Source organism: Pseudophryne corroboree, chromosome 6 (assembly GCF_028390025.1).
Source record: "Pseudophryne corroboree isolate aPseCor3 chromosome 6, aPseCor3.hap2, whole genome shotgun sequence".
NCBI classification, from domain to species: Eukaryota; Metazoa; Chordata; class Amphibia; order Anura; family Myobatrachidae; genus Pseudophryne; species Pseudophryne corroboree.
In genome coordinates, this window is record NC_086449.1 from 727209589 (window position 1) to 727237092 (window position 27504).

The 27504-nt window shown below is 46.4% G+C and overlaps 1 protein-coding gene across 1 annotated transcript; it reads left to right on the forward strand.

The window, feature by feature from the left end:
- The first annotated feature begins 14460 nt into the window (after positions 1-14460).
- Positions 14461-26775, forward strand: CKAP4 (cytoskeleton associated protein 4). Its single transcript, XM_063928430.1, has 2 exons — positions 14461-14953; positions 25366-26775. Exons 1-2 carry the CDS (start codon positions 14636-14638, stop codon positions 26695-26697), a joined length of 1650 nt encoding a protein of 549 aa, XP_063784500.1. The 5' UTR covers positions 14461-14635; the 3' UTR covers positions 26698-26775.
- Positions 26776-27504: the final 729 nt, after the last annotated feature.

A 27504-nucleotide genomic window follows, 5' to 3' on the forward strand; every position in this document is an offset into this window, starting at 1 on the left:
AAATTATCAGATTGGAAACTTAGTCACAGAAAAGATGGATAGCTCCAGAATTTTATCCAGATGCAGCCAAGTTTGTACAAGCCTGCTGGATATGTGGAAATGTCCAATCCAGGACAGAAGGTCAAGACAACCCTTGGAGCAATCCCCAAAAGTTATTTTCCAGACTGCAAATTGACTATAACTAACTGCCAAAGATGTATTGATAGTCACAGACATTTTTCAGTTATTGGCCAATGGCAAAAGCTACAGCAAGATCAATAGATAGAAAATTAAGTTCAGAAGATATTTGCAGATAAGGAGTACCAGAAGTTACAGTATCAGATTAGTGAGTGTGTCACAGAAACCAGAAAGGGATGCTAAAGTGTTCTTACTGAAGAAACTGACACCTCTGTGTGTTCTCTAGTTTTTTTTATCTCCCAGATTCAGGAGCAGATCTGAATCCCCACAAGCTTTAACCAGGAGATTGGGTGTATCTGGAAAGACACGTGAAAAAGTCACTTGAGCCCAGATTTGATGGTCCATATCGAGTGTTTCTGACCACGCCCACTTCTGTGTCAATTAAGGAAAGAGAAACTTGGGTTCCACTGCAATTTTGCTCAAGTTAAGTTTGAACGATGAAATATGCAAACATGCAAAGGAGATTGTTGAAATAGTGATGTTTTTTAGCAAATTGCATATATCTGAATTTAAGATTCTATTTTGTTTCCCTTCCTTTCAGCTTGAAAGAAATTTGTAAAGTGTAAACTCAAAGAAGAAACTACAGAAGAGCTTGGCAAGAAGGAGCCGTGAGCAGTCTACCTTAATGGATATGATGTGAACGGTTCTTTACCTTCCGTGGGATAGAGTGACTGACAAGCACCGTCCTATGGGAACATAGCCTTTAGCACCATTATAGCTAGACTGTTTGCTTAGTCTCTTTTAGGTAGAGTTTATGTGATGCCTTGTAGCTCAACTGTAATGTCATATTGTAATACCAGATGAACCTGTAATGTTTGATTATTATAAATAGGAGGGAAACTGATAGAGATAAAAGCTGAGCTACCATTCTTAATTATAATAATGCAATTCATTTTAATATTACAAAGAGATTTGATTAAACTAGCTTGAACATATGGAAAATATAAAAGCTTGTGTTATATAACATCGTGTGTGAAAGTGTGCATCTGGTACCCTGCTCTCTCCTCAGAAACAGAAAACATCTAAATGTAGCTCCAGATAAGCAGAAGGACAAGGGGCATATGAAGTTATATAATTGTGTTAATCATTTACTGCCAATATGTGTGTATAAATAACGAAGCTGACCAAAGTAAAGCAGATTACTTATGAGACATGCGGCTGTGTGTGTCTTTGAGTTCTCTCAGCAATACATTACGACCTGGTATCCACAGGTGACATGATAATGGACAAGGGACCAAACCGGGGCCACCTAGACGGCTCTATCAGTGTCGACGATGATGAGACTAGTGTACATTCCAATAGAGCCACACGTTACATGATTACGGCAATGAAAAATGTGTTGCATATTTCTGATATTACCCCAGGTACCACAAAAAAGGGTATTATGTTTGGGGAGAAAAAACTACCAGTGGTTTTTCCCCCTTCTGATGAATTAAATGAAGTGTGTGAAGAAGCGTGGGCTTCCCCCGATAAGAAACTGTTAATTTCTAAAAAGTTACTAATGGCGTACCCTTTCCCGCCAGAGGACAGGTCACGTTGGGAGACATCCCCTAGGGTGGATAAAGCGCTCACACGTCTGTCAAAGAAGGTGGCACTACCGTCTCCGGACACGGCCGCCTTAAAGGAACCTGCAGATAGAAAGCAGGAGGCTATCCTGAAGTCTGTATATACACACTCAGGCATTATACTGAGACCAGCTATTGCTTCAGCATGGATGTGCAGTGCTGCAGCTGCGTGGTCAGATTCCCTGTCAGAAAACATTGATACCTTAGACAGGGACACTATATTGCTAACCGTAGAGCACATTAAAGATGCACAGAGGGATATTTGCCGGCTGGCATCTAAAATAAACGCAATGTCCATTTCTGCCAGGAGAGGATTGTGGACTCGGCAGTGGACAGGTGATGCTGATTCTAAAAGGCACATGGAAGTTTTGCCTTACAAGGGTGAGGAGTTGTTTGGGGATGGTCTCTTGGACCTCGTTTCCACAGCTACAGCTGGGAAATCAGCATTTTTACCCCATGTTCCCTCACAGCCAAAGAAAGCACCGTATTATCAGGTACAGTCCTTTCGGCCCCAGAAAGGTAAGCGGGTTAAAGGCGCGTCCTTTCTGCCCAGAGGCAGAGGTAGGGGGAAAAAGCTGCAGCATACAGCCAGTTCCCAGGAACAAAAGTCCTCCCCCGCTTCCTCTAAGTCCACCGCATGACGCTGGGGCTCCACAGGCGGAGCCAGGTACGGTGGGGGCCCATCTCAAGAACTTCAGCGACCAGTGGGCTCGCTCACGGGTGGATCCCTGGATTCTACAGGTAGTATCTCAGGGGTACAAGCTGGAATTCGAGACGTCTCCCCCTTGCCGTTTCCTCAAATCTGCCTTGCCGACGGCTCCCTCGGACAGGGAGGCAGTGCTGGAGGCAATTCACAAGCTGTATTCGCAGCAGGTGATAGTCAAGGTACCCCTCCTTCAACAGGGACGGGGCTACTATTCCACAATGTTTGTGGTACCGAAACCAGACGGTTCGGTGAGACCCATCTTAAATTTGAAATCCTTGAACACTTATATACGAAGGTTCAAGTTCAAAATGGAATCGCTCAGGGCGGTTATTGCAAACCTGGACGAAGGGGATTTCATGGTATCACTGGACATCAAGGATGCTTACCTGCATGTCCCCATTTACCCCCCTCACCAGGAGTACCTCAGATTTGTGGTACAGGACTGTCATTACTAATTCCAGACGTTGCCGTTTGGTCTGTCCACGGCACCGAGGGTATTTACCAAGGTAATGGCAGAGATGATGATTCTCCTTCGAAAAAAGGGAGTTATAATTATCCCGTACTTGGACGATCTCCTTATAAAGACGAGGTCCAGGGAACAGTTGTTGATCGGAGTAGCACTAGCTCGGGCAGTGCTACAACAGCACGGCTGGATCCTGAACATTCCGAAGTCGCAGCTGGTTCCTACAACGCGTCTACTGTTCCTGGGGATGGTTCTCGACACAAAACAGAAAAAAGTGTTTCTCCCGGAGGAGAAGGCCAAGGAGTTGTCATCTCTAGTCAGAGACCTCCTAAAACCAAAACAGGTGTCGGTGCACCACTGCACGTGAGTCCTCGGAAAGATGGTGGCTTCTTACGAAGCAATTCCATTCGGAAGGTTCCATGCAAGGATCTTTCAGTGGGATCTGTTGGACAAGTGGTCCGGATCGCATCTTCAGATGCATCGGCTGATAACCCTGTCTCCGAGGGCCAGGGTGTCGCTGCTATGGTGGCTGCAAAGTGCTCATCTTCTAGAGGGCCGCAGATTCGGCATACAGGACTGGGTCCTGGTGACCACGGATGCCAGCCTTCGAGGTTGGGGGGCAGTCACACAGGGAAGAAATTTCCAAGGACAATGGTCAAGTCAGGAGACTTCCCTACACATAAATATTCTGGAACTAAGGGCCATTTACAATGCCCTAAGTCAGGCAAGACCCCTGCTTCAACACCAGCCGGTGCTGATCCAGTCAGACAACATCACGGCGGTCGCCCATGTAAACCGACAGGGCGGCACAAGAAGCAGGATGGCGATGGCAGAAGCCACAAGGATTCTCCGATGGGCGGAAAATCATGTGTTAGCACTGTCAGCAGTGTTCATTCCCGGAGTGGACAACTGGGAAGCAGACTTTCTCAGCAGACACGACCTCCACCCGGGAGAGTGGGGACTTCATCCAGAAGTCTTCCAAATGATTGTACAACATTGGGAAAGGCCACAGGTGGACATGATGGTGTCCCGCCTCAACAAAAAGCTAAAAAGATATTGCACCAGGTCAAGGGACCCTCAGGCGATAGCTGTGGACGCTCTGGTAACACCGTGGGTGTACCAGTCGGTGTATGTGTTCCCTCCTCTGCCTCTCATACCCAAGGTACTGAGAATAATAAGAAGGAGAGGAGTAAGAACTATACTCATTGTTCCGGATTGGCCAAGAAGAGCTTGGTACCCAGAACTTCAAGAAATGATCTCAGAGGACCCATGGCCTCTGCCGCTCAGACAGGACCTGCTGCAGCAGGGGCCCTGTCTGTTCCAAGACTTACCGCGGCTGCGTTTGACGGCATGGCGGTTGAACGCCGGATCCTGAAGGAAAAGGGCATTCCGGAGGAAGTTATCCCTATGCTAATTAAAGGAAGAAGTGACCGCAAACCATTAGCACCGCATATGGCGGAAATATGTTGCGTGGTGTGAGGCCAGGAAGGCCCCAACGGAGGAATTTCAGCTAGGACGATTTCTGCACTTCCTACAGTCAGGGGTGACTATGGGCCTAAAATTGGGTTCCATTAAGGTCCAGATTTCGGCTCTATCGATTTTCTTCCAAAAAGAACTGGCTTCACTACCTGAAGTTCAGACATTTGTTAAGGGAGTGCTGCATATTCAGCCCCCTTTTGTGCCCCCAGTGGCACCTTGGGATCTTAACGTGGTGTTGGATTTCCTAAAGTCGCATTGGTTTGAACCACTTAAAACCGTGGAACTAAAATATCTCACGTGGAAAGTGGTCATGCTGTTGGCCTTGGCTTCGGCCAGGCGTGTGTCAGAATTGGCGGCTTTGTCATGTAAAAGCCCTTATCTGATTTTCCATATGGATAGGGCGGAATTGAGGACTCGTCCCCAATTTCTCCCAAAGGTGGTTTCAGCGTTTCATTTGAACCAGCCTATTGTGGTGCCTGCGGTTACTCGTGACTTGGAGGACTCCAAGTTGCTGGACGTAGTCCGGGCCCTAAAAATCTATGTTTCCAGGACAGCTGGAGTCAGAAAGACTGACTCGCTATTTATCCTGCATGCGCCCAACAAGTTGGGTGCGCCTGCTTCAAAGCAGACTATTGCTCACTGGATCTGTAGCACGATTCAACTTGCACATTCTGCGGCTGGACTGCCGCATTCTAAATCTGTAAAAGCCCATTCCACGAGGAAGGTGGGCTCTTCTTGGGCGGCTACCCGAGGGGTCTCGGCTTTACAACTTTGCCGAGCAGCTACTTGGTCGGGGTCAAACACATTTGCTAAATTCTACAAGTTTGATACCCTGGCTGAGGAGGACCTAGAGTTCGCTCATTCGGTGCTGCAGAGTCATCCGCACTCTCCCGCCCGTTTGGGAGCTTTGGTATAATCCCCATGGTCCTTACGGAGTTCCCAGCATCCACTAGGACGTCAGAGAAAATAAGATTTTACTCACCGGTAAATCTATTTCTCGTAGTCCGTAGTGGATGCTGGGCGCCCGTCCCAAGTGCGGATTGTCTGCAATGCTTGTATATAGTTATTTTTTAACTAAAGGGTTGTTGTTGAGCCATCTGTTGAGAGGCTCAGTTATATTTCATACTGTTAACTGGGTATAGTATCACGAGTTATACGGTGTGATTGGTGTAGCTGGTATGAGTCTTACCCGGGATTCAAAATCCTTTCCTTATTGTGTCAGCTCTTCCGGGCACAGTATCCTAACTGAGGTCTGGAGGAGGGTCATAGAGGGAGGAGCCAGTGCACACCAGGTAGTCCTAAAGCTTTCTTTAGTTGTGCCCAGTCTCCTGCAGAGCCGCTATTCCCCATGGTCCTTACGGAGTTCCCAGCATCCACTACGGACTACGAGAAATAGATTTACCGGTGAGTAAAATCTTATTATGCCCTTTATAGACTGTGTTTTCTATAGGGGTACGACTGTGTGGCGTAACATGAATAAGAGACACTATGCATTGTAATATGAGTAATGGACACTACTGTGCGGTGTAATGTGATACTGTGTGGCATAATTTGAATTGGAAGTATGATTGTGTGTCCCCACAAGGCCACATTTCTTTTTTGACACGCCTCCCTTATTTCAAATATGTGAGTGTGTGTGTGTGAGGGGGGGGGGGGGGGGCTGCCCCTGATTTTGCCAGGGGTGCTCGGACCCCTAGATACACCCCTGCTCACATGTACAAAACCAAGTTCATATATACAGCTATCATTTCAGTAATAGTTGAATCATTATTAATGGAAGATATTTTCCTCTTTCCCACGCCCTAACATGCCTATAATCTCTACAATACCCATAAAACATATGACAGAAGGCACTGCTCCTTGGACCTTATATATTTTTACAGTTATGATGATTGTAAACTCAAGTTAAAAATCCATAAAAATGTTATAAAATAGCTAACAGCTCATAGCTTGTTGTTGGGCAGATGTAGCATTTATCAAGTACATTCTATAAAATCATATGTAGAAGCTAGTTGCTATGGACAACTCATCCACTTGTTCACTCTTTAGAAGGCTTGACACCCCTGCCCCTAAATATTCATACTTGCTGATGTTTCACCTGGGCTACCAGGGTGATGCCAGAGGGGGGGAAGCTCAAGTATAAGGAGCAAGAGACATGGGGTCATAAATTGCATCATCGAGCTCTTTGTCTAGGACAGTTGGTGAATTGGGTTGGACTGTCTATCGTTGGGATTCTGAAAGTACTCCTCCAAAATTCAGGAGCCTCCTCGACTTTCCAGGGTAGTGGCAAGTATCTATTATATAGGCTGCCTAATATGTATTATATATTATCTGTCTAGTGCATTAGAGACCGGCAGGAAGTCCATGCTCCCCCAAGCTCTCACTGGCTGTCTGTTGGACACAGCCATCACTGTCTCACCTCTCCACCACCATTGCTGTCAGCGCCTGGGAGAAGTCACCCATAGACACTCAGCTGAGTGTGATGTGTTCATTTGCAGAGAGCACAAGATCATGAAAAAAGCAGTGTCCTCAAAAGTACATCTAGGCCACGAACACCCTAGAACACATATGCATATGCAAGATGGTATGGTATAATTGGAACAAATGGATTCCATTCCCATTTAGAAGCTCTTACTTTTAAAAACACTAGTAAGAGCATGATTATTTCCATTATCGACAAAAGCCGGGTACACACTGGAGCGATGTTGGAACAATTTGCCGTATTGTAACGACAAATAGTCCACATTGTGTAGTGTGTACACATGATTGCAATCTACCTTGGGTCATTAGTGTCGGACTTTGGTCGTACCTGCTGCACATCGTCTAGTGTGTACGGCCAGCGGATGGCCAGTGAAGACATCACCTCCTTGCCAGTGATCGTTCTAGTGTGTACAGGAGCAGCGATAAATCGTATATGAGGAAATTATACAATATTTTGTTAGGTAGTCTTCAAAACTGCTCAGTGTTCACGCTCAGTGTGTATGCTGCGTACGATCGCCGCATGGTTGCAGAAACATCGGTAACATCGTCGCACATCTGGTCGCCACGCAGAGCCTGAGTGGACTGAAGACGTTCAGGATGAGCTGTTCTTCCGGGACGCACAGGCCTCTCCAGTAGCAAATGTGATCGCAGCTTCTAATATATGTACCCCCAGAAAATGTCGTCTGAACAGCCATGACACACCTGCGTTCGCATGACACTCCTCATTACCACCCCCAAATGCTGTCTTCCTGTCCCTCACTTTGCGAATAAAACCTTGCTGCGACAGCACTTGTGAAATACTTGCTGCGCATGCGCATTGAGGCTCATATGCATGCGCAGTACAAAAACATTGATTGGTATGCGTACAACCGCTGTTTCTCTGACGTCCTAGTGGATGCTGGGACTCCGTAAGGACCATGGGGAATAGCGGCTCCGCAGGAGACAGGGCACAAAATAAAAGCTTAAGGATCAGGTGGTGTGCACTGGCTCCTCCCCCTATGACCCTCCTCCAAGCCTCAGTTAGATTTTTGTGCCCGGCCGAGAAGGGTGCAATCTAGGTGGCTCTCCTGAGCTGCTTAGAATAAAAGTTTAGTTAGGTTTTTTTATTTTCAGTGAGTCCTGCTGGCAACAGGCTCACTGCATCGTGGGACTAAGGGGAGAAGAAACGGACTCACCTGAGTGCAGAGTGGATCGGGTTTCTTAGGCTACTGGACATTAGCTCCAGAGGGACGATCACAGGTTCAGCCTGGATGGGTCACCGGAGCCGCGCCGCCGTCCCCCTTACAGAGCCAGAAGAGACGAAGAGGTCCGGTGAAATCGGCGGCAGAAGACATCCTGTCTTCAGTCTAAGGTAGCGCACAGCACCGCAGCTGTGCGCCATTGCTCTCAGCACACTTCACACTCCGGTCACTGAGGGTGCAGGGCGCTGGGGGGGAGCGCCCTGAGACGCAATATAACAGTATATACCTTAGGTGGCAAAAAGAATACATCACATATAGCTCCTGGGCTATATGGATGTATTTTAATCCCCTGCCATTTTTACACAAAAAAGCGGGAGATAAGGACGTCGTGAAGGGGCGGAGCCTATCTCCTCAGCACACAAGCGCCATTTTCCCTCACAGCTCCGCTGGAAGGACGGCTCCCTGACTCTCCCCTGCAGTCCTGCTTCAGAATCAGGGTAAAAAAGAGAAGGGGGGGCATTTTTGGCAGCAAATAACGATAATAACAGCAGCTATTAGGGAATAACACTTATATAAGGTTATCCCTGTATATATATATAGCGCTGGGTGTGTGCTGGCAGACTCTCCCTCTGTCTCTCCAAAGGGCTAAGTGGGGTCCTGTCCTCTATCAGAGCATTCCCGGTGTGTGTGCTGTGTGTCGGTACGCGTGTGTCGACATGTATGAGGAGGAAAATGATGTGGAGGCGGAGCAGTTGCCTGTGTTGGTGATGTCACCCCCTAGGGAGTCGACACCTGACTGGATGATTGTATTTAAACAATTAAGTGATAATGTCAGCAATTTGCAAAAAACTGTTGACGTCATGAGACAGCCGGCAAATCAATTAGTGCCTGTCCAGGCGTCTCAGACACCGTCAGGGGCGCTAAAACGCCCGTTACCTCAGTGGGTCGACACAGACCCGGACACAGATACTGAGTCTAGTGTCGACGGTGACGAGACAAACGTAATGTCCAGTAGGGCCACACGTTACATGATCACGGCAATGAAAGAGGCATTGAACCTTTCTGACACTACAAGTACCACAAAGAAGGGTATTATGTGGGGTGAGAAAAAACTACCAATAGTTTTTCCTGAGTCAGAGGAAATAAATGAGGTGTGTGAAAAAGCGTGGGTTTCCCCCGATAAAAAACAGCTAATTTCTAAAAAATTATTAGCATTATATCCTTTCCCGCCAGAGGTTAGGGCGCGTTGGGAAACACCCCCTAGGGTAGATAAGGCGCTCACACGTTTATCTAAACAAGTAGCGTTACCGTCTCCTGATACGGCCACCCTCAAAGAACCAGCTGATAGAAGGCTGGAAAATATCCTAAAAAGTATATACACACATACTGGTGTTATACTGCGACCAGCAATCGCCTCAGCCTGGATGTGCAGTGCTGGAGTCGCATGGTCGGATTCCCTGACTGAGAATATTGATACCCTGGATAGGGACAATATTTTGTTAACTATAGAACATTTAAAGGATGCATTACTATATATGCGTGATGCACAGAGGGATATTTGCACCCTGGCATCAAGAGTAAGTGCTATGTCCATCTCTGCCAGAAGAGCGTTATGGACGCGACAGTGGTCAGGGGATGCGGATTCCAAACGGCACATGGAAGTATTGCCGTATAAAGGGGAGGAGTTATTTGGGGCTGGTCTATCGGACCTGGTGGCCACGGCAACGGCTGGAAAATCCACCTTTTTACCCCAGGTCACTCCACATCAGCAGAAAAAGACACCGTCTTTTCAAACTCAGTCCTTTCGTTCCCATAAGTACAAGCGAGCAAAAGGCCACTCTTTTCTGCCCCGGGGCAGAGGAAGAGGAAAAAGACTGCACCATGCAGCCGCTTCCCAGGAGCAGAAGCCCTCCCCTGCTTCTGCCAAGTCTTCAGCATGACGCTGGGGCTTTACAAGCAGACTCAGATATGGTGGGGGCCCGTCTCAAGAATTTCAACGCGCAGTGGGCTCACTCGCAAGTGGATCCCTGGATTCTACAGGTAGTATCGCAGGGGTACAAACTGGAATTCGAGGCGTTTCCCCCTCGTCGGTTCCTGAAGTCTGCTTTACCAAAGTCTCCCTCCGACAGGGAGGCAGTTTTGGAAGCCATTCACAAGCTGTATTCCCAGCAGGTGATAATCAAGGTACCCCTCCTGCAACAAGGAAAGGGGTATTATTCCACGCTGTTTGTGGTACCGAAGCCGGACGGCTCGGTGAGACCAATTTTAAATCTGAAATCCTTGAACACTTACATAAAAAGGTTAAAATTCAAGATGGAGTCACTCAGAGCAGTGATAGCGAACCTGGAAGAAGGGGACTATATGGTGTCTCTGGACATCAAAGATGCTTATCTCCACGTCCCAATATACCCTTCTCACCAAGGGTACCTCAGGTTTGTAGTACAAAACTGTCATTATCAGTTTCAGACGCTGCCGTTTGGATTGTCCACGGCACCTCGGGTCTTTACCAAGGTAATGGCCGAAATGATGATTCTTCTACGAAGAAAAGGCATTTTAATTATCCCTTACTTGGACGATCTCCTGATAAGGGCAAGATCCAGGGAACAGTTAGAAGTCGGAGTAGCACTATCTCAGGTAGTGTTACGTCAGCACGGGTGGATTCTAAATATTCCAAAATCGCAGCTGATTCCAACAACACGTCTACTGTTCCTAGGAATGATTCTGGACACAGTCCAGAAGAAGGTGTTTTTCCCGGAGGAGAAGGCCAGGGAGTTATCCGAGCTAGTCAGGAACCTCCTAAAACCAGGCCAGGTCTCAGTGCATCAGTGCACGAGGGTCCTGGGAAAAATGGTGGCTTCTTACGAAGCGATTCCATTCGGAAGATTCCATGCAAGAACATTTCAGTGGGATCTACTGGACAAATGGTCCGGATCGCATCTGCAGATGCATCAGCGGATAACCCTGTCGCCAAGGACAAGGGTGTCTCTCCTGTGGTGGCTGCAGAGTGCTCATCTACTAGAGGGCCGCAGATTTGGCATTCAGGATTGGATCCTGGTAACCACGGATGCCAGCCTGAGAGGCTGGGGAGCAGTCACACAGGGAAGGAATTTCCAGGGCCTGTGGTCAAGCATGGAAACATCTCTTCATATAAACATTCTGGAACTAAGGGCCATTTACAATGCCCTGAGTCAAGCAAAACCTCTGCTTCAGGGTCAGGCGGTGTTGATCCAATCGGACAACATCACGTCAGTCGCCCACGTAAACAGACAGGGCGGCACGAGAAGCAGGAGGGCAATGGCAGAAGCTGCAAGGATTCTTCGCTGGGCGGAAAATCATGTGATAGCACTGTCAGCAGTATTCATTCCGGGAGTGGACAACTGGGAAGCAGACTTCCTCAGCAGACACGACCTTCACCCGGGAGAGTGGGGACTTCACCCAGAAGTCTTCCACCTGATTGTAAACCGTTGGGAAAAACCAAAGGTGGACATGATGGCGTCAAGTCTAAATAAAAAACTGGACAGATATTGCGCCAGGTCAAGGGACCCTCAGGCAATAGCAGTGGACGCTCTGGTAACGCCGTGGGTGTACCAGTCAGTGTATGTGTTCCCTCCTCTGCCTCTCATACCAAAAGTACTGAGAATCATAAGAAGGAGAGGAGTAAGAACTATACTCGTGGTCCCGGATTGGCCAAGAAGGACTTGGTACCCGGAACTTCAAGAGATGCTCACGGACGAACCGTGGCCTCTACCTCTAAGAAAGGACCTGCTACTGCAGGGGCCTTGTCTGTTCCAAGACTTACCGCGGCTGCGTTTGACGGCATGGCGGTTGAACGCCGGATCCTGAGGGAAAAAGGCATTCCAGAAGAAGTCATTCCTACTCTGGTCAAAGCCAGGAAGGACGTAACCGCAAAACATTATCACCGCATTTGGCGTAAATATGTTGCGTGGTGTGAGGCCAAGAGGGCCCCTACAGAGGAATTTCAACTGGGTCGTTTCCTTCATTTCCTGCAAACAGGACTGTCTATGGGCCTAAAATTAGGGTCCATTAAGGTTCAAATTTCGGCCCTGTCGATTTTCTTCCAGAAAGAACTGGCTTCAGTACCTGAAGTTCAGACATTTGTAAAAGGGGTGCTGCACATACAGCCTCCTTTTGTGCCTCCAGTGGCACCTTGGGATCTCAACGTGGTGTTGAGTTTTCTAAAGTCACATTGGTTTGAACCACTTTCCACTGTGGACTTAAAATATCTCACATGGAAGGTGTCGATCCTGTTAGCCTTGGCTTCAGCCAGGCGTGTGTCAGAATTGGCGGCTTTATCATATAAAAGCCCTTACTTCATTTTTCATTCTGACAGGGCGGAATTGAGGACTCGTCCTCAATTTCTCCCTAAGGTGGTTTCTGCATTTCACATGAACCAACCTATTGTGGTACCTGCGGCTACCAGGGACTTAGAGGACTCTAAGTTGCTTGACGTTGTCAGGGCCTTGAAAATATATGTTTCCAGGACGGCTGGAGTCAGAAAATCTGACTCGCTGTTTATCCTGTATGCACCCAACAAGCTGGGTGCTCCTGCTTCTAAGCAGACGATTGCTCGTTGGATTTGTAGTACAATTCAGCTTGCACATTCTGTGGCAGGATTGCCACAGCCAAAATCAGTAAAAGCCCATTCCACAAGGAAAGTGGGCTCATCTTGGGCGGCTGCCCGAGGGGTCTCGGCTTTACAACTTTGCCGAGCAGCTACTTGGTCAGGGGCAAACACGTTTGCTAAATTCTACAAATTTGATACCCTGGCTGAGGAGGACCTGGAGTTCTCTCATTCGGTGCTGCAGAGTCATCCGCACTCTCCCGCCCGTTTGGGAGCTTTGGTATAATCCCCATGGTCCTTACGGAGTCCCAGCATCCACTAGGACGTCAGAGAAAATAAGATTTTACTTACCGATAAATCTATTTCTCGTAGTCCGTAGTGGATGCTGGGCGCCCATCCCTAGTGCGGATTGTCTGCAATACTTGTACATAGTTATTGTTACCAAAAAATCGGGTTATTGCTGTAGTGAGCCATCTTTTCAGAGGCTCCCTTACGTTTATCATACTGTTAACTGGGTTCAGATCACAAGTTGTACGGTGTGATTGGTGTGGCTGGTATGAGTCTTACCCGGGATTCAATATCCTTCCTTATTATGTACGCTCGTCCGGGCACAGTATCCTAACTGAGGCTTGGAGGAGGGTCATAGGGGGAGGAGCCAGTGCACACCACCTGATCCTTAAGCTTTTATTTTGTGCCCTGTCTCCTGCGGAGCCGCTATTCCCCATGGTCCTTACGGAGTCCCAGCATCCACTACGGACTACGAGAAATAGATTTATCGGTAAGTAAAATCTTATTTTTGCATCCGCACCTGAATGACCCCCAATATACTTTTTCTGAACTCAATGGAAATCGTCCCGAAAATCAGACCAATTGCTGGGTGCACCAGCGTGTACCTGGCTTAACTTAAAACATATAACTCATGAAATGCTTTATACTGTGTGCTATTTTGAAAAAAAAAAATATGACTTGGACAAGTGTAACTGCTGAGCTATACTACTGCAGTCTATAAGAAAGGTTTATAGGGGGTGATTCAGACCTGATTGCTGGGCTGTAAACTTTGCTGTCCTGCGTTCGGATAGTCACCGCCTCCAGGGGGAGTGTAAATTCGCCGTGCAAGTGTGCGATCCCATGTGTACGCAGAGCTGCAAAAATCCACTTTGTGCAGTCTGTGCGCAGCCCAGGACTTACTCCTACAGTGTGATGAGAACGGGCTGATCGGGGCCGGAGCGGACGTCAGACACCCTCTCTGATAACGCTTGGACACGCCTGCAGTTTTCCAAACGCTCCCAGTAAACGGTCAGTTACCACCCACAAACGGCTCTTCCTGTCAATCAACTTGCGAACGCCCGTGCGATCAGATTTTTCGCACTATCCCGTCATTGTCCGGCGATGCCCGTTGTTGTTGTCCGACGTGCGTGCGCATTGCGGTGCATACACATGTGCAGTTAGGACCTGGTCGCCCGCTGTGCGTTTTCGCGATCAAGTCTGAATGACCCCCTTAGTTTCTCATGTTCCTAGATTGTTGTAAATTTTGTGTGTGTGTGTGTGTGTGTGTGTGTGTGTGTGTGTGTGTGTGTGTGTGTGTCTTTCAAAATTAATAAATACATGTTTCAAAATTAATATTCTACATGTATTCATTGTTTCCATTGTGTGTTGTTTATTATTACCCTGTACACCACATTTCAGTACATATCTACTACGTGTAGATTGTTTGACTACTGCCAGGCTGCATCTTCCCCAGGGGGAGCTGTGTGGATGTGTGCGTGGCAGAGGGGAGGGGCTAGGCTGGGTGGGATGAGGAGAGGGGAGGGGGCTCACAACTTTTTTACTCTACACACAAGTTGGAGAGTTCCTTTTGGAACTTCCAGACCAGCCCTATTAACACTTGTGCAGCCCTCCATTGGTTCACACCACAGGGGAGAGAGAGTCTACTTTTATACAAAGGAACTTTAGTGCCTGCTCGTCAGCACTGAGCATCCATACATTGGCTGTGCAATCACCATGACCAGCTCCAGGCACAGGAATAAGAGCGCTTCTCCGGAGAACAGCTCCCAGGCTGCAGCTGCATCTGCCAATGACCTGGCCAAGAAGAGCCCAAAACCCAACAAGGTGGCAGCGGCAGCCCCAGGGCCGGGACCCGGGGTACTGCACAGACTCTGTACCCTGGTGTTTTACCTGGTGCTGATTGCAGGAGCTGCTGCCACTGGCTGGTTTGTCTACAATCTGCTGGAAGAAGTTTCATCAATCAACAGCAAATTACAGCACTTATCAGAGCAGAAAGGGGAACTGGCCCAGACTGTGAACACTCTCCAGAAACAGGTACAGGATTGATGTTTCATTGCCCAGAACTTGCCTAAAGCACAGGACTGACCAGATTACATTGCTATTGTCATTATACTTATTGTAGTCTATTAAATATGTGCAAGTCAGTCTGTCTGTCTGTCTGTCTCCAGGGAACACTATAATTAACCCTATATGGCTTTTCTTGTTTGCTGTACAATAGAATAACTGGAATTTATTTAGCATAAGCACTGTACCCGACATAAGCTGTATTTTCATTATGTACTAACATTTGCATATCCTCTTTCAACACCATTTTTTTTTCTTTCTAGATGTATTTTTGGATCCTACGTAAATAAGCAGGACAGTGGGATGTGTACAGTATTTATATACGTGCACTAATGCTTGGAATGAATGAAAGACACCTCCCCCCCCCCCCTCCCCTCCCCTCCCCATTAGTAAGGCTCATACCACCAGATGGTTATGTCATTTACTGGAGGACAGCGATGCATACTGTAGTGTCATATCTCTAAAATACCAGTGGGTGCAATCGGTGTCGGACTGGGGCATGTAGGGCCCACCGGGGAAATGCAGTGGTAGGGGCCTGTGTTAGGGGTGTGGTCAGTCTGCAGAGGGGGTGTGGCCTGCCAGCTCATTGGTTTGACTAACCATGATTAGAGAGTGCAACGTCTGGGCCCCTTCATAAATATATACAGTAAATTCATCTGCTGCATGCATGATAATCTACCAGATTAATAACAGCAATGCACTGTAGAAAATACACCATAGTCCAGTATAAGGTAACATATGTATAATGTATAATTCAAGTGCACAGTCTGGAACCTGATCCTTAGAGAAGGAGGTGGGCCCCCAGGCAGTGGGGCCCACCGGTGGTTTCCCCTGTACCCCTGTGGGCCAGTCCAAGCCTGGGTGCAATATCTGATTGATCTTGTGATAGTTCCCCTATATTATGAGCACTACTGATATGTGATGCATTTCTGTTCTGTCGCTAGGGTGCAAGCTTCTGTCTTATGTAATCTTTTACAGTAGTTTCAGGGTAACAGCTTCCTCTTTGGATTTTTAATACAGAAGTCTGGTAGCAGAGAGAAATCTCATCCCTGTAGAACTGGTATTGAGTCAGACATATATTATTAGGCGTACGCTTGCCTGAAAGGACGCAAGTTTAAACCACATTTGTATATTTATTATTTATTATTACCAGTTATTTATATAGTGCACACATATTCTGCAGCGCTTTACTGAGAATATTTACCCATTCACATCAGTCCCTGCCCCAGTACAGTTTATGGCCCAGATTTATCAAGCACTGGAGAGTGATAAATAGCACGTTGATATAGTACCAGCCAATTGGCTCCTAACTGCCATGTTACAGGCTGTATTTGAAAAATGATAGGAGCTGATTCTTTATCACCGTGTTATTTATCACTCTCCAAGGCTTCATAAATCTGAGGCTATATTCCCTACATGCACACACATTCACGCTAGGGTTAATTTTGTTGGGATCCAAACCAGTATCTTTTTGGATTGTTGGAGGAAATCGGAGTAACCGGAGACAACCCACGCAAGCACAGGATGAACATACAAACTCCACAAAGGGCCATGGTGGGAATCGAACCCACAACCTCAGTGCTGTGAGGCAGTAATGCTTACCATTACACCATCCTTGCTGCCCAATTTAGCATGTGATATGTTATTGTTCTCCAGTATTTTTAGAGGCCCATCCCTTTAGGTGCAAGGGGGACGAGTTGCATTGCAAGGGCTTAGAAAGCCTGGCGGCGGCACCACAGTCTGACCCGGGACTCACAGATTGTTATACAAAATGTCCAGAGCTACCATAATTGCTACGCATAACCACATTTATACCCCTGACCCAGTCTGACCCGGGATTTGAAACACCGTTCCAAAGCAGAACAGAATCGGGACAGACCCCTTTCACACTGCAGCGTCAACCCAGGTTATTTGTATTAACATAGTGCTTGCAATCTAATTTCACACTGGAATGAAAGTATTGCATCTCTGATGAAGTATACAGTGTTGTATTTCAGAACAGCTGTGTATACATTATTTTGTATACATTATAGAAGTTGCTTATTGTAGTGGTGGTTGTGTTATTTTATGGACATCCATACAGATCAGTTAAAATTGAATAAGTTGCATGAAAGATGCTACATAATTAGGTAAGAGATGCAATCCCTTGAAATCACTGTGAGAATATACATGCCTTAGTTCATTCTTAAAGATGCAATAACGGATTGCTATGTGCCATGTTACTACCATGACAACCACAGTCACATGATGATAGTGAGCATGGAGGCTTTGGAATGCCTCTTTTGTCAGCATGCTGTTTCTTAGCACAAACTCTGGCTTCCCCCTTCTTCATGTGCCAGCATGTACATGAAGGGAGGACTCTGGTGAGCATCTCTCTTTGGTATTGGATTTAAACCTGGGCTTTGGTTACTTTTGTGTTTTGGGTTTATTATGGATTTAGTCTGACTTGTAAAATGAAAGGAGGAGCTAATGAGAACCTGACATTCCTCTAGCATTATATTTGTGTGGGAGGGTTATATGGCCTCACAATCTCTCCGTTCCAGTGCATTTGTGTTCCAGCACTCCCATCTTTTTCCTGAAGAGAACGCCACTCAGTGAGCCGTTCCCACTACCAAAAAACCCGGGTTGGTGCGCAACACCGTGCGAACACCGGGGTTTTTTGAGCTAGTGGAAAAGGGGTATCAGTCTCCTGAGTCAGAGCTATCCTTCTATTATATGATTAATGGAGATTGTGCTGCCAAGGTGGGTGTTCCAAAGTCTCTGGTTCACTACGTTACCTCACGTGACTGTGGTTGCCATGGTAGTACTAAGATACATAGCAAACTGAACCATTACTAAGCACTTGCTGAAAAAGAGAACAATATTTTCTTGCAGTAAATCAAAGCTGATGTTTAAAGAAACTCAAAGTGTGTGTGTGTGTGTGTGTGTGTGTGTGTGTGTGTGTGTGATCTATCTGTGTTAAATGACAGCAGATCACAAGTATTAGTAGGGCTTCAAATCTCAGGATGGTCTGCAAACCTTTAATTGCAAAAACCCTGATATATCATTGTAGGCTGAACCAGTCCCATTGCAAGAATGTTGCTGTTCTAGTATTTTCTGCTCCAGGAAGTTCCGATCCTTCCTCCTGTGCTCCGTGCCAGCTCAGCAAAGCCAGAACTCTTTAGCGCATGGAAGCGTCAGCTCATTAGTCTAAAGGCACAAGCAGTGCAGACCTGAATATACTAAATATTTAGAAGTTTCTTTTTGTCTGATTGTTGTACTCATTACTATGCACAGCCGTGGAAGCCATATTGAGGGGTGACTCAATAGCTATGAAAATGGTGATCAGTTTGCTAGGAATTTAACGTCAGTCAGGTTGTGAGGCATATGAATGGTTTAGATCAGGGATAGGAAACCTGTGGCCCTCCAGCTACTGTGGACACATCCCAGCATGCCCTGCCACAGTTTTGCATGCTGGGATTTGTAGTTCCACAGCAGCTGGAGTTCAATTGGTTGGCCTACCCCTGGCTTTGTCCATAAAATGACTGCCCCAGTAAATGTTGACATTCACAATGTTAACATTCTATAAGTAAATGTCGACTGATTTTAGTGTTAATCATTAATTGGGGGAAATTGGATCATTGGGTGCTGTTCAATTAGACCTGATAAGCTGGTGCATGCCGCTGCTTATCAGGGATTTTATTACCTGCCTCAGGCAGGCGTAGTAAAATCCACGAAAACGGGGCTGTTTCTACCAAAAACACACAGTGTGATTTCGGGAGTAATTTTTTCGGGGGACCTAATTGAATAGCCCGAAATAAAATATTGAAGGAAAATCGTGAGATGTTTCTTTGCGGGTATTTGAATACTGGCCATAGGGTTGGATGCATCGAGCAGTACATTTCGCATGTGATGCATTCGGCTGTGGTATAGGAGGTCGACATCATTTGTTTTGCATTTTTAGGGTTTCTACAAAATGAGTGAGTCCAGAGGTGCTATAATTGCTTCATATAACCACATGGGTGTAGTATGGCTGGCCGGCTGTCGGGATCCTGGCGCCGGGATCCCGACCGCCGGAATGCTGGCAGCGGGGCGAGCGCAAAAGAGCCCCTTGCGGGCTTGCTGTGCTCGCCATGCTGCGGGCACGGTGGCGCGCTACATTATTTATTCTCCCTCCAGGGATGTCGTGGACACCCGAAGAGGGAGAATAGTTGTCTGGATCCCGGCGGTCGGGATTCTGGCGCCGGTATGCTGACCACCAGGATCCCGACAGCCGGTATATCGAGTGCCACCCAGCCACATTTATACCCCTTTTACACCAAAGTCCCAGGAGCATCTGGGACCACCATTTGTAGAAATGCATCCTTTTGCAGGCTCGCTTCAGGCATGGTGTCTCGCTTCGCTCACTACAAGGTTACTAAATGTTATGATTTGTGGCATGGATAGTCAAGGATGGAAAAAGTCCAAAAGCAAGAAAAAACCCTCAGTGTCGACCATATGTTTCGACCATTGTCATGCCGACCTTTAACCTGTCAACCTTTTGTCCATGTTGACCATATGGGGTTGACCTAATGTACGTCTACCTAGAGGACCCTATTCAGTAGCAATCACTACTGATATGCGATCGCATCTTACCATGTCCCGACGTAGTGCTTACTGCACGGGCCGGGGAAATACAATTGCATCTCACTCTGCGAACGCCTCTGCCTGATTGACCACAGAGGCGTTCATGGGGCAGTGATGCGGCGTTGCTGGGGCGTCGACTCGCAGTTGGGCTGGTGGGTCGACAGAAATGGGGGTGGGTTCTGGGTGGCCGCGTGACGTTACGCGGCTGCTGTGACCTGAAAAATGGCTTCCCTGCATCTACTTTCGCAGTCAGGCTGCGGCGGCAGGGGGGCTTACACATATCAGCGCTGTGATTGCAATTACAGGTATTGCATGCTGGGCAGCCTTCCCTGTTCTGGGCAGCCCCCAGCATGCCATCGCAGGCAGTTGAAGTTTTGCTAAAATAGCAAAACTGAAGCTGAATAAGATCCCTACTCTGGAACTCGGTGCATCCCGCCACTCATCGCAATCATAACCGCATTTAGTAACACTGTATGCTTGAATAAAATCACAAAGGACCGTTCTCCTGATAAGAGCCGTCCTTTGCAATCTAACTCTCTCTGCACATGTTATATCTGCCCCACCTGCACTGCACATTGGGCCTAATTCAGACCTGATTGCAACAGCAAATTTATTCTCTAATGGGCAAAACCATGTGCACTGCAGGGGGGGCAGATATAACATGTGCAGAGAGAGTTAGATTTGGGTGGGTTATATTGTTTCTGTGAAGGGTAAATACTGGTTGCTTTATTTTTACACTGCAATTTAGATTTCAGTTTGAACACACCCCACCCAAATCTAACTCTCTCTGCACATGTTATATCTGCTATCCTTGCAGTGCACATGGTTTTGCCATTCAGAGAACAAATTTGCTGCTGCAAACACGTCTAAATTAGGTCCATTGCCTGTTAAATGACCCATTGGAAAGGTTGTTAAACAAAAGTTGGTGTATACAATCAAGCTATTTCATAGTTTATGGACATATATATTGGTACTATCGACTATCATGCAGCCTTCTTGCCAAGTAGTTATGCAAATGCAGATAATCAATTCCGCAGGTTGTAGTGACCTCACTAGCTTGTAGACAGTTGATAGTCTCATTATTTATTATTATTATTATCATTTATTTATATGGCGCCACAAGGGTTCCGCAGCGCCCAATTACAGAGTACATATGCACATAATCAAAACAGTGACTTACAGTTGAAATCAATTTTGGACAAGTACAGGGTAACTAAGCATAACTACACCAGTAAATGACAGAGATAAGTTCCAGGTGGCCCAAAAACTGTGATTTGGGCAGTTGAGAATTATTAAAGAAGAAAAGGGTGAGCACATGAGGGAAGAGGGCCCTACTCATGAGAGCTTACATTCTAGGGGTAGGGGTAGACAGACAGGGGTGACACAGATGGGGTACATAGAGAGCATGGAACAGGGGGTTAGGATGAGATTTGGCTGGGTTTGGTAAAGAAATGGGTCTTGAGAGCCCGTTTGAAGTTTTGTAGAGAGGTGGAGAGTCTGAGGGGGAGAGGTAAAGAATTCCAAAGGAAGGGAGCAGCACGTGAAAAATCTTGGAGATAGGAGTGGGAGGAAGTAATCAGGGGACAGGAGAGGCGGCGTGCATTAGCAGAGCGAAGAGGACGGGTGGGAGAGTAAAGGGAGATAAGGTCAGAGATGTAAATGGGAGAGGATTGGGTGAGAGCTTTGTAAGTGAGAGTGAGAAGTTTGAATTGGATTCTGAAGGGGAAGGGAAGCCAGTGAAGGGCTAGTAGGAGAGGGGAGGTGGATGTAGTGCGTTTGGTGAGGAAGATGAGCCGAGCAGCAGCATTGAGGATAGACTGGAGTGGAGAGAGGTAATTGTCAGGGAGGCCAGTTAGGAGGAGATTACAGTAGTCCAGTCTGGAAATAATCAGTGAGTGAATAATGATCTTAGTGGCATCCTGGGTGAGAAAAGGTCTGATCCTGGAAATGTTTTTGAGATGAAAATGACAGGTTTGTGAGAGGTGCTGAATGTGTGGTTTGAAGGAGAGGGAGGAGTCAAGGATTACACAAAGACAGCGTACTTGGGGGCTAGAGGAGATAGTCGTGCCATCAATGGATAATGAGATTGTGGGAGGTGAGGTTGTGCGGGAGGGTGGGAAGATGATCAGCTCAGTCTTAGACATGTTGAGTTTAAGAAAGCGCTGGGACATCCAGGAAGAGATAGCAGAAAGACAGTTAGAGGCACGAGTGAGGAGAGCCGTGGAGAGATCAGGGGAGGAGAGGTAGATTTGAGTGTCATCAGCATAGAGGTGGTACTGGAAATTAAAAGAACTAATGAGTTCACCTAAAGAGGACGTATAAAGAGAGAAAAGGAGAGGCCCAAGAACAGAACCTTGGGGGACACCAACAGTTAGTGGGGGCGAGGTAGCATCATGAGAGGAGACAGAGAAGGAACGATCGGAGAGGTAGGAGGACAGCCAGGAGAGGGCAGTATCACGTAGACCAAGAGAGTGAAGGATTTGCAGAAGAAGAGGGTGGTCCACAGTGTCAAAAGCAGCAGAGAGGTCAAGAAGAATAAGCAGAGAGTAGTGGCCCTTAGATTTGGCGGCATGGAGGTCATTGCAGACTTTTGTGAGGGCAGTTTCAGTGGAGTGGAGAGAGCGGAAACCAGACTGGTATGGGTCAAGCAGTGAGTGAGAGGAAAGAAAGGCAGTAAGGCGATTATAGACAATACGCTCAAGAAGTTTGGAGGCAAAGGGGAGGAGAGAGATCGGTCGATAGTTGGAGAGAGTGTTAGGATCAAGGGTAGGTTTTTTAAGAATAGGGGAGACAAGAGCATGCTTGAAGGCAGAGGGGACAGTGCCTGATGAGAGGGAGAGATTGAGAAGGTGGGCAAGATGGGAACAGGCAGAAGGGGAGAGGTAGCAAAGGAGGTGGGAGGGGATAGGGTCGAGTGGGGAGGTTGTGGGGGGGGAGGAGTGTATGAGGGCCATGACTTCCTCACCAGATACTAGGGAGAAAGATGTCAGAGTTGGTAAGAGGGTAGGGGAGGGGTGGCAAAGGATGGGTGGTGGCTGGTTGCTGGACTGGTGGGATGTGATGTCCTGACGTATGGAGTCAATCTTGGATGTGAAGTAAGTGGCAAAGTCAAGAGCAGACAATGAGGAAGGGAGAGGAGGTGGTGGTGGGCAGAGGAGGGAGTTAACAGTGGCAAAGAGGCGCCGGGGGTTGGAAGAGTGGGTAGAGATGAGGATTTTGAAGTATGATTGTTTAGCAAGGGAAAGGGCAGCACTGAAGGATGAGAGCATGAATTTGAAATGGAGGAAGTCTGCTTGAGAGCGTGATTTCCTCCAGTGTCGCTCGGCTGTACGTGAGCATTTTTGTAGATATCTGGTGCATTTGGTGTGCCAGGGTTGAGGTGTTGATCTGCGAGGGTGAATAGTGGTTGGCGGAGCAACAGAGTCAAGGGCTGAAGTAAGAGATGCATTGTATAGAGATGTGGCTTGTTCAGGGCATGTGAGAGAGAGAAGAGGAGAGAGAAGCGAGTCAAACAGGGAGGATAGGGATGAGGTGTCAATAGCCTCAATATTACGCTTAGTGATGGTAGCCTTAGGAGGGAGAGATGGGGGAGCAGAGATAGATAAGTTGAATGAGAGCAAGTGGTGGTCAGAGAGGGGAAAAGGGGAATTGGAGAAATCAGAAATAACACAGCGGTGAGTGAAAACCAGATCCAGTGAGCTCCCGTTCACATGGGAGGGTGAGGAGGTCCACTGGGAGAGACCAAGTGAAGAGGTGAGGTTAAGGAGTGTAGAGGCAGGTGGTTTTGTGGGGTTATCGATAGGGATGTTGAAATCACCTAGGATAATGGTGGGAATGTCAGAAGAGAGGAAGTGAGGTAGCCAGGAAGCAAAGTTGTCGAGGAATTTAGAGGAAATGCCAGGTGGACGGTAAATGACAGCAACTCGAAGATTAGTGGGTTGGTAGAGGCGAATTGCATGGACCTCAAATGTAGAGAATGTAAGAGATGGTTCTGGAGGTATAAGTTGGTATGTGTAGCTTGAGGGTAAAAGGATCCCAACACCACCCCCATGACGACCCCCAGGTCGGGGTGTGTGTGAGAATGTAAGGCCCCCAGCCGAGAGAGAAGCAGGAGAAGCGGTGTCATAGGGTGTAATCCAGGTTTCAGTAATGGCCAGGAGGTTCAGTCCACAAGCCCCTGACTCCACTGTGTAAAGGGACAGGTCCACATAAAGTTATGGGGGGTTCACACTGAGATGTGTGCTGAGCGATCTAGCACAGACTGCTTAGCACACATCTCTCCCTCCGCTCACCTCACACAGTGGTGAAGTGAGCAGCCTGCTAGATTGTGCCTGCATTAGGCTGCAAATTAACGGATCTCATTACAATGAAGCAAGGTATCAGGTGCGCCACAAAAACACAGACTATGACATCCATCAAATGGTATTCAGTCTTTCAAAGTGTTTGCAGAGCTTATATGCATGCACTATGGGCGAGATTCAAATGTTTTTGATTCCGATAGCCACTAGATGGCGCACAACTGAGGTATTGAAATATAGCTCTGTTCGGGCGTGATCGGCTGCTGGTGTCTACATTTCAGCTCGCACCCACCAGGGGTGGTGAGCTGAAATGTGTGAAAAGTAATCCATTTGGGCGCCCAAACGCCACTTTTCCCAGACGCGCCCATTAGTTTAGTCCGGTTCAGTGCAAACGGGGGCATTAAATGAATATCGCCCCCCTGCGATCTCCCATCACTTTAGACGAGAGATTGGTGGTGAGAACATTATAATCCCCCCCCCTTCCCCAATATGTAGTACATCTCAAGGATGATCAACCTGAGCTCAATTTTGAGATTCATGGCAAAGGTTGTGATCACTTATGTACTGTACATGTGATTTCTTAGTTTTTTTTTTTTTTATAAATTTGCAGAAATCTCAAAAAAACTTTTTTTTGCATTTTCATTATGGGGTATTGGGGGTAATTCTGAGTTGATCGCAGCAGGAACTTTGGGGGTCATTCTGAGTTGTTCGCTCGTTATTTTTTTTTGCAACGGAGCGATTAGTCGCAAACTGCGCATGCGCAATGTTCGCAGTGCGCCTGCGACAAGTAAATTAGCACAAAAGTTTGGTATTTTACTCACGGCCTAACGAAGATTTTTCATCGTTCTGGTGATCGGAGTGTGATTGACAGGAAGTGGGTGTTTCTGGGCGGAAACTGTCCGTTTTATGGGAGTGTGCGGAAAAACGCGGGAGTGCTGGAGAAACGGGGGAGTGTCTGGGAGAACGCTGGGTGTGTTTGTGACGTCAAACCAGGAACGAAACTGACTGAACTGATCGCAGTGTAGGCGTAAGTCTGGAGCTACTCAGAAACTGCTAAGAAATTTCTATTCGCAATTCTGCTAATCTTTCGTTCGCAATTCTGCTAAGCTAAGATACACTCCCAGAGGGCGGCGGCCTAGCGTGTGCAATGCTGCTAAAAGCAGCTAGCGAGCGAACAACTCGGAATGAGGGCCTTTGTTAGCAGTTAGGCAGAGAGAGTTAGATTTGGGTGTGGTGAGTTCAATCTGCAATCTAAATTGCAGTGTAAAAATAAAGCAGCCAGTATTTACCCTGCATAGAAACAAAATAACCCACCCAAACCTAACTCTCTCTGCAAATGTTATCCTCTTCTTGCAACACTAGATTTGCTTTGTATCTGTATTTTAGGTATGAAGAAATACCCATTGTTATCTGCCAGGTGTATATTAATATTACAATGTTACCTTGGTCGTCACTTACAGTCTACAATTTTTCTTTTAGGTTGATTTACTTCAGAAAACAGTTGGAAGAGTGGAATTTATTTCAAAAGACATTCAGGAAAAGCAGCAAAGCCATGACACGTCTATCAAAAATAGTGAAAAGGAGCTGGACGTAGTTAGTGTGATCCTTAAGAAGCTGCAGAAAGATGTTTCTAATGTCATCCAAAATGTGAAAGACCAGGGCGACAGAGATCTCGTCCTCTTTGACAGAACAATGAGGGAAAAGTTTACAGAATTAAATAACTCCATTAATGATGAAATAGCCGAGCTTACTGAAGTACAGAAGTTAAACCAGGATGATGTTAACAACGTGAAGGCTAAAATAGCTTCATTAGGAGAATTAAATTCAATCAACGATGAACTGAATGCATTAAAAGAGCTTGCCGCTCAATTACAAACCTCCTATAAATCCAAAGAAGAGTCTATCGACTGGTTAATTAACAATGCCATAAATGTGGATTCCGTTACTGCCAACAGCAATCAAATTGTGGCTCTCAGGAACGAACATGAAAATTTAAAGAGAGATGTTCAGGAACAGTCGGCAGCAGTAGAGGACTTAAAAGAAAAGGTTTTGAAAAACGATGAGTCCAGCGTGAAGGGGGAACTCGAGAGGATTCTCAATGATTTTGAACAAATTTCCTCTTCTGTGTCAGAGATGGAAAATAATTATGTCTCTGCTAATAATGACTTGTTGAAAGAGATTGAAACTAACAGAGATGGCGTGGAACAGAGGCTGGGACCTCTTGAAAGTACAGTGGAGGCTTTGAATGCTGAGCAGTCTGCTGTGGAATCTTTGAAAACCAATTTCGAGGAATACAGCAGGAGATTGAATGCCATCGAGGAGGCTTTCGTTGGTTTGAAGCACTTGTCTTCTTCTGATGCTCAGGGAAGCCCTGAGGTATCCAAGACCTTATTATCATTGAACAATGCTCAGCAGACTTTATCTCAAGATATAGAGAAGTTAAAATCCAACATTGCAGTCCTACCAAACGCTGCTGCTGATTTTGAGAAATTACAGCTGGATGTCACCAGCGTTATCGAAAGTCACAAGGAGCAGATTGAAGAATTGAAGTATGACTGGGACCAGTGGAAGAGCAATGTGGCTGGGTCATCTGGACAAGACATTGGGGTTGACAGTTTGAACTCCTCCGTTAAGAAACTGGAGTCGGACTTGAAGATGCTAAGGGAGGCGGTGGATAGTTTGGTGGCATATTCTGTGAAAATAGAAACCCATGACAAAGATTTAGAATCTGTTAAAGAGTCTTTTGAAGACCTTAAAGAAAGTACTGATAAACTTCTAGTTAAATTTGAACAGATCCAAGAGAGTGTATAACTGTACTATATGTGCCTAGAAGACCTGTAGGATTTTCTATCTCTAGAGTTTTCATTAAAGTGTTCAGGTTTTTTTTTTCTCCTGTGTTCATTTTTATTTCATAGGTGTTCAGTCTATTTTTTTTTTTCTTTAAGTTGTATATAGTGCCAAAAACAAAATATGGCCACTTGCTTGACATTGGATCTTCGGAGTTCAAATAACTCAATATTTATTTTCCTATTGGTATTTGTCTATTGTAAATATTACGGGATTAATATAAAACCTATTCTTGTTCAATGACTTAACTTCATTTTGTGGTGACTCTAGTGAGGTTGCTTGCAAAGGTCATGCAGTAAAGATACCATTGTTTCTATTCTCTTCTCCATTATCCCTATATCCCCTCCTAGAACTATTTTCTCACTCATTGAATTGTGTTAATCCTTTTAATTCAGCACTTTTGTAGCTAGGAATGTTCATAGTGTTTGAAATGTAGGTATGAAATCAGCTGTGGTGTTATCAGGACCAAAAATAATAGAAATCGAAGGCTACAAACAAGTCCGGCGCTCTGCAACAAATTATTGAATATAAAAAAAAAAATATATATATATATATAGGTCTATTTGCTTATATGTTAACCACAATTAAGATTTTATTTTTTTTATGGTTGCAGACTCTTAGGGCGGTATTCAGTTCTTTTCACCCCCTTCCACACCCGTTCTGTTTCTGCTAACAGGCATTGTATAATAATTTCAGCCCGCTACCCCCAGAGTTTACCCAACCCTTTACGCAGCTAATCCTGATTACTATGGGTGTGATATGCTCGATAAC

Excerpts from the sequence above, each read along its gene's own strand:
- CKAP4 (XM_063928430.1), top strand. The coding sequence starts at position 14,636 with ATGACCAGCTCCAGGCACAGGAATAAGAGCGCTTCTCCGGAGAACAGC. Across the intron at positions 14,954-25,365 it reads TGAACACTCTCCAGAAACAG|GTTGATTTACTTCAGAAAAC; the intron begins GTACAGGATTGA and ends TTTTTCTTTTAG.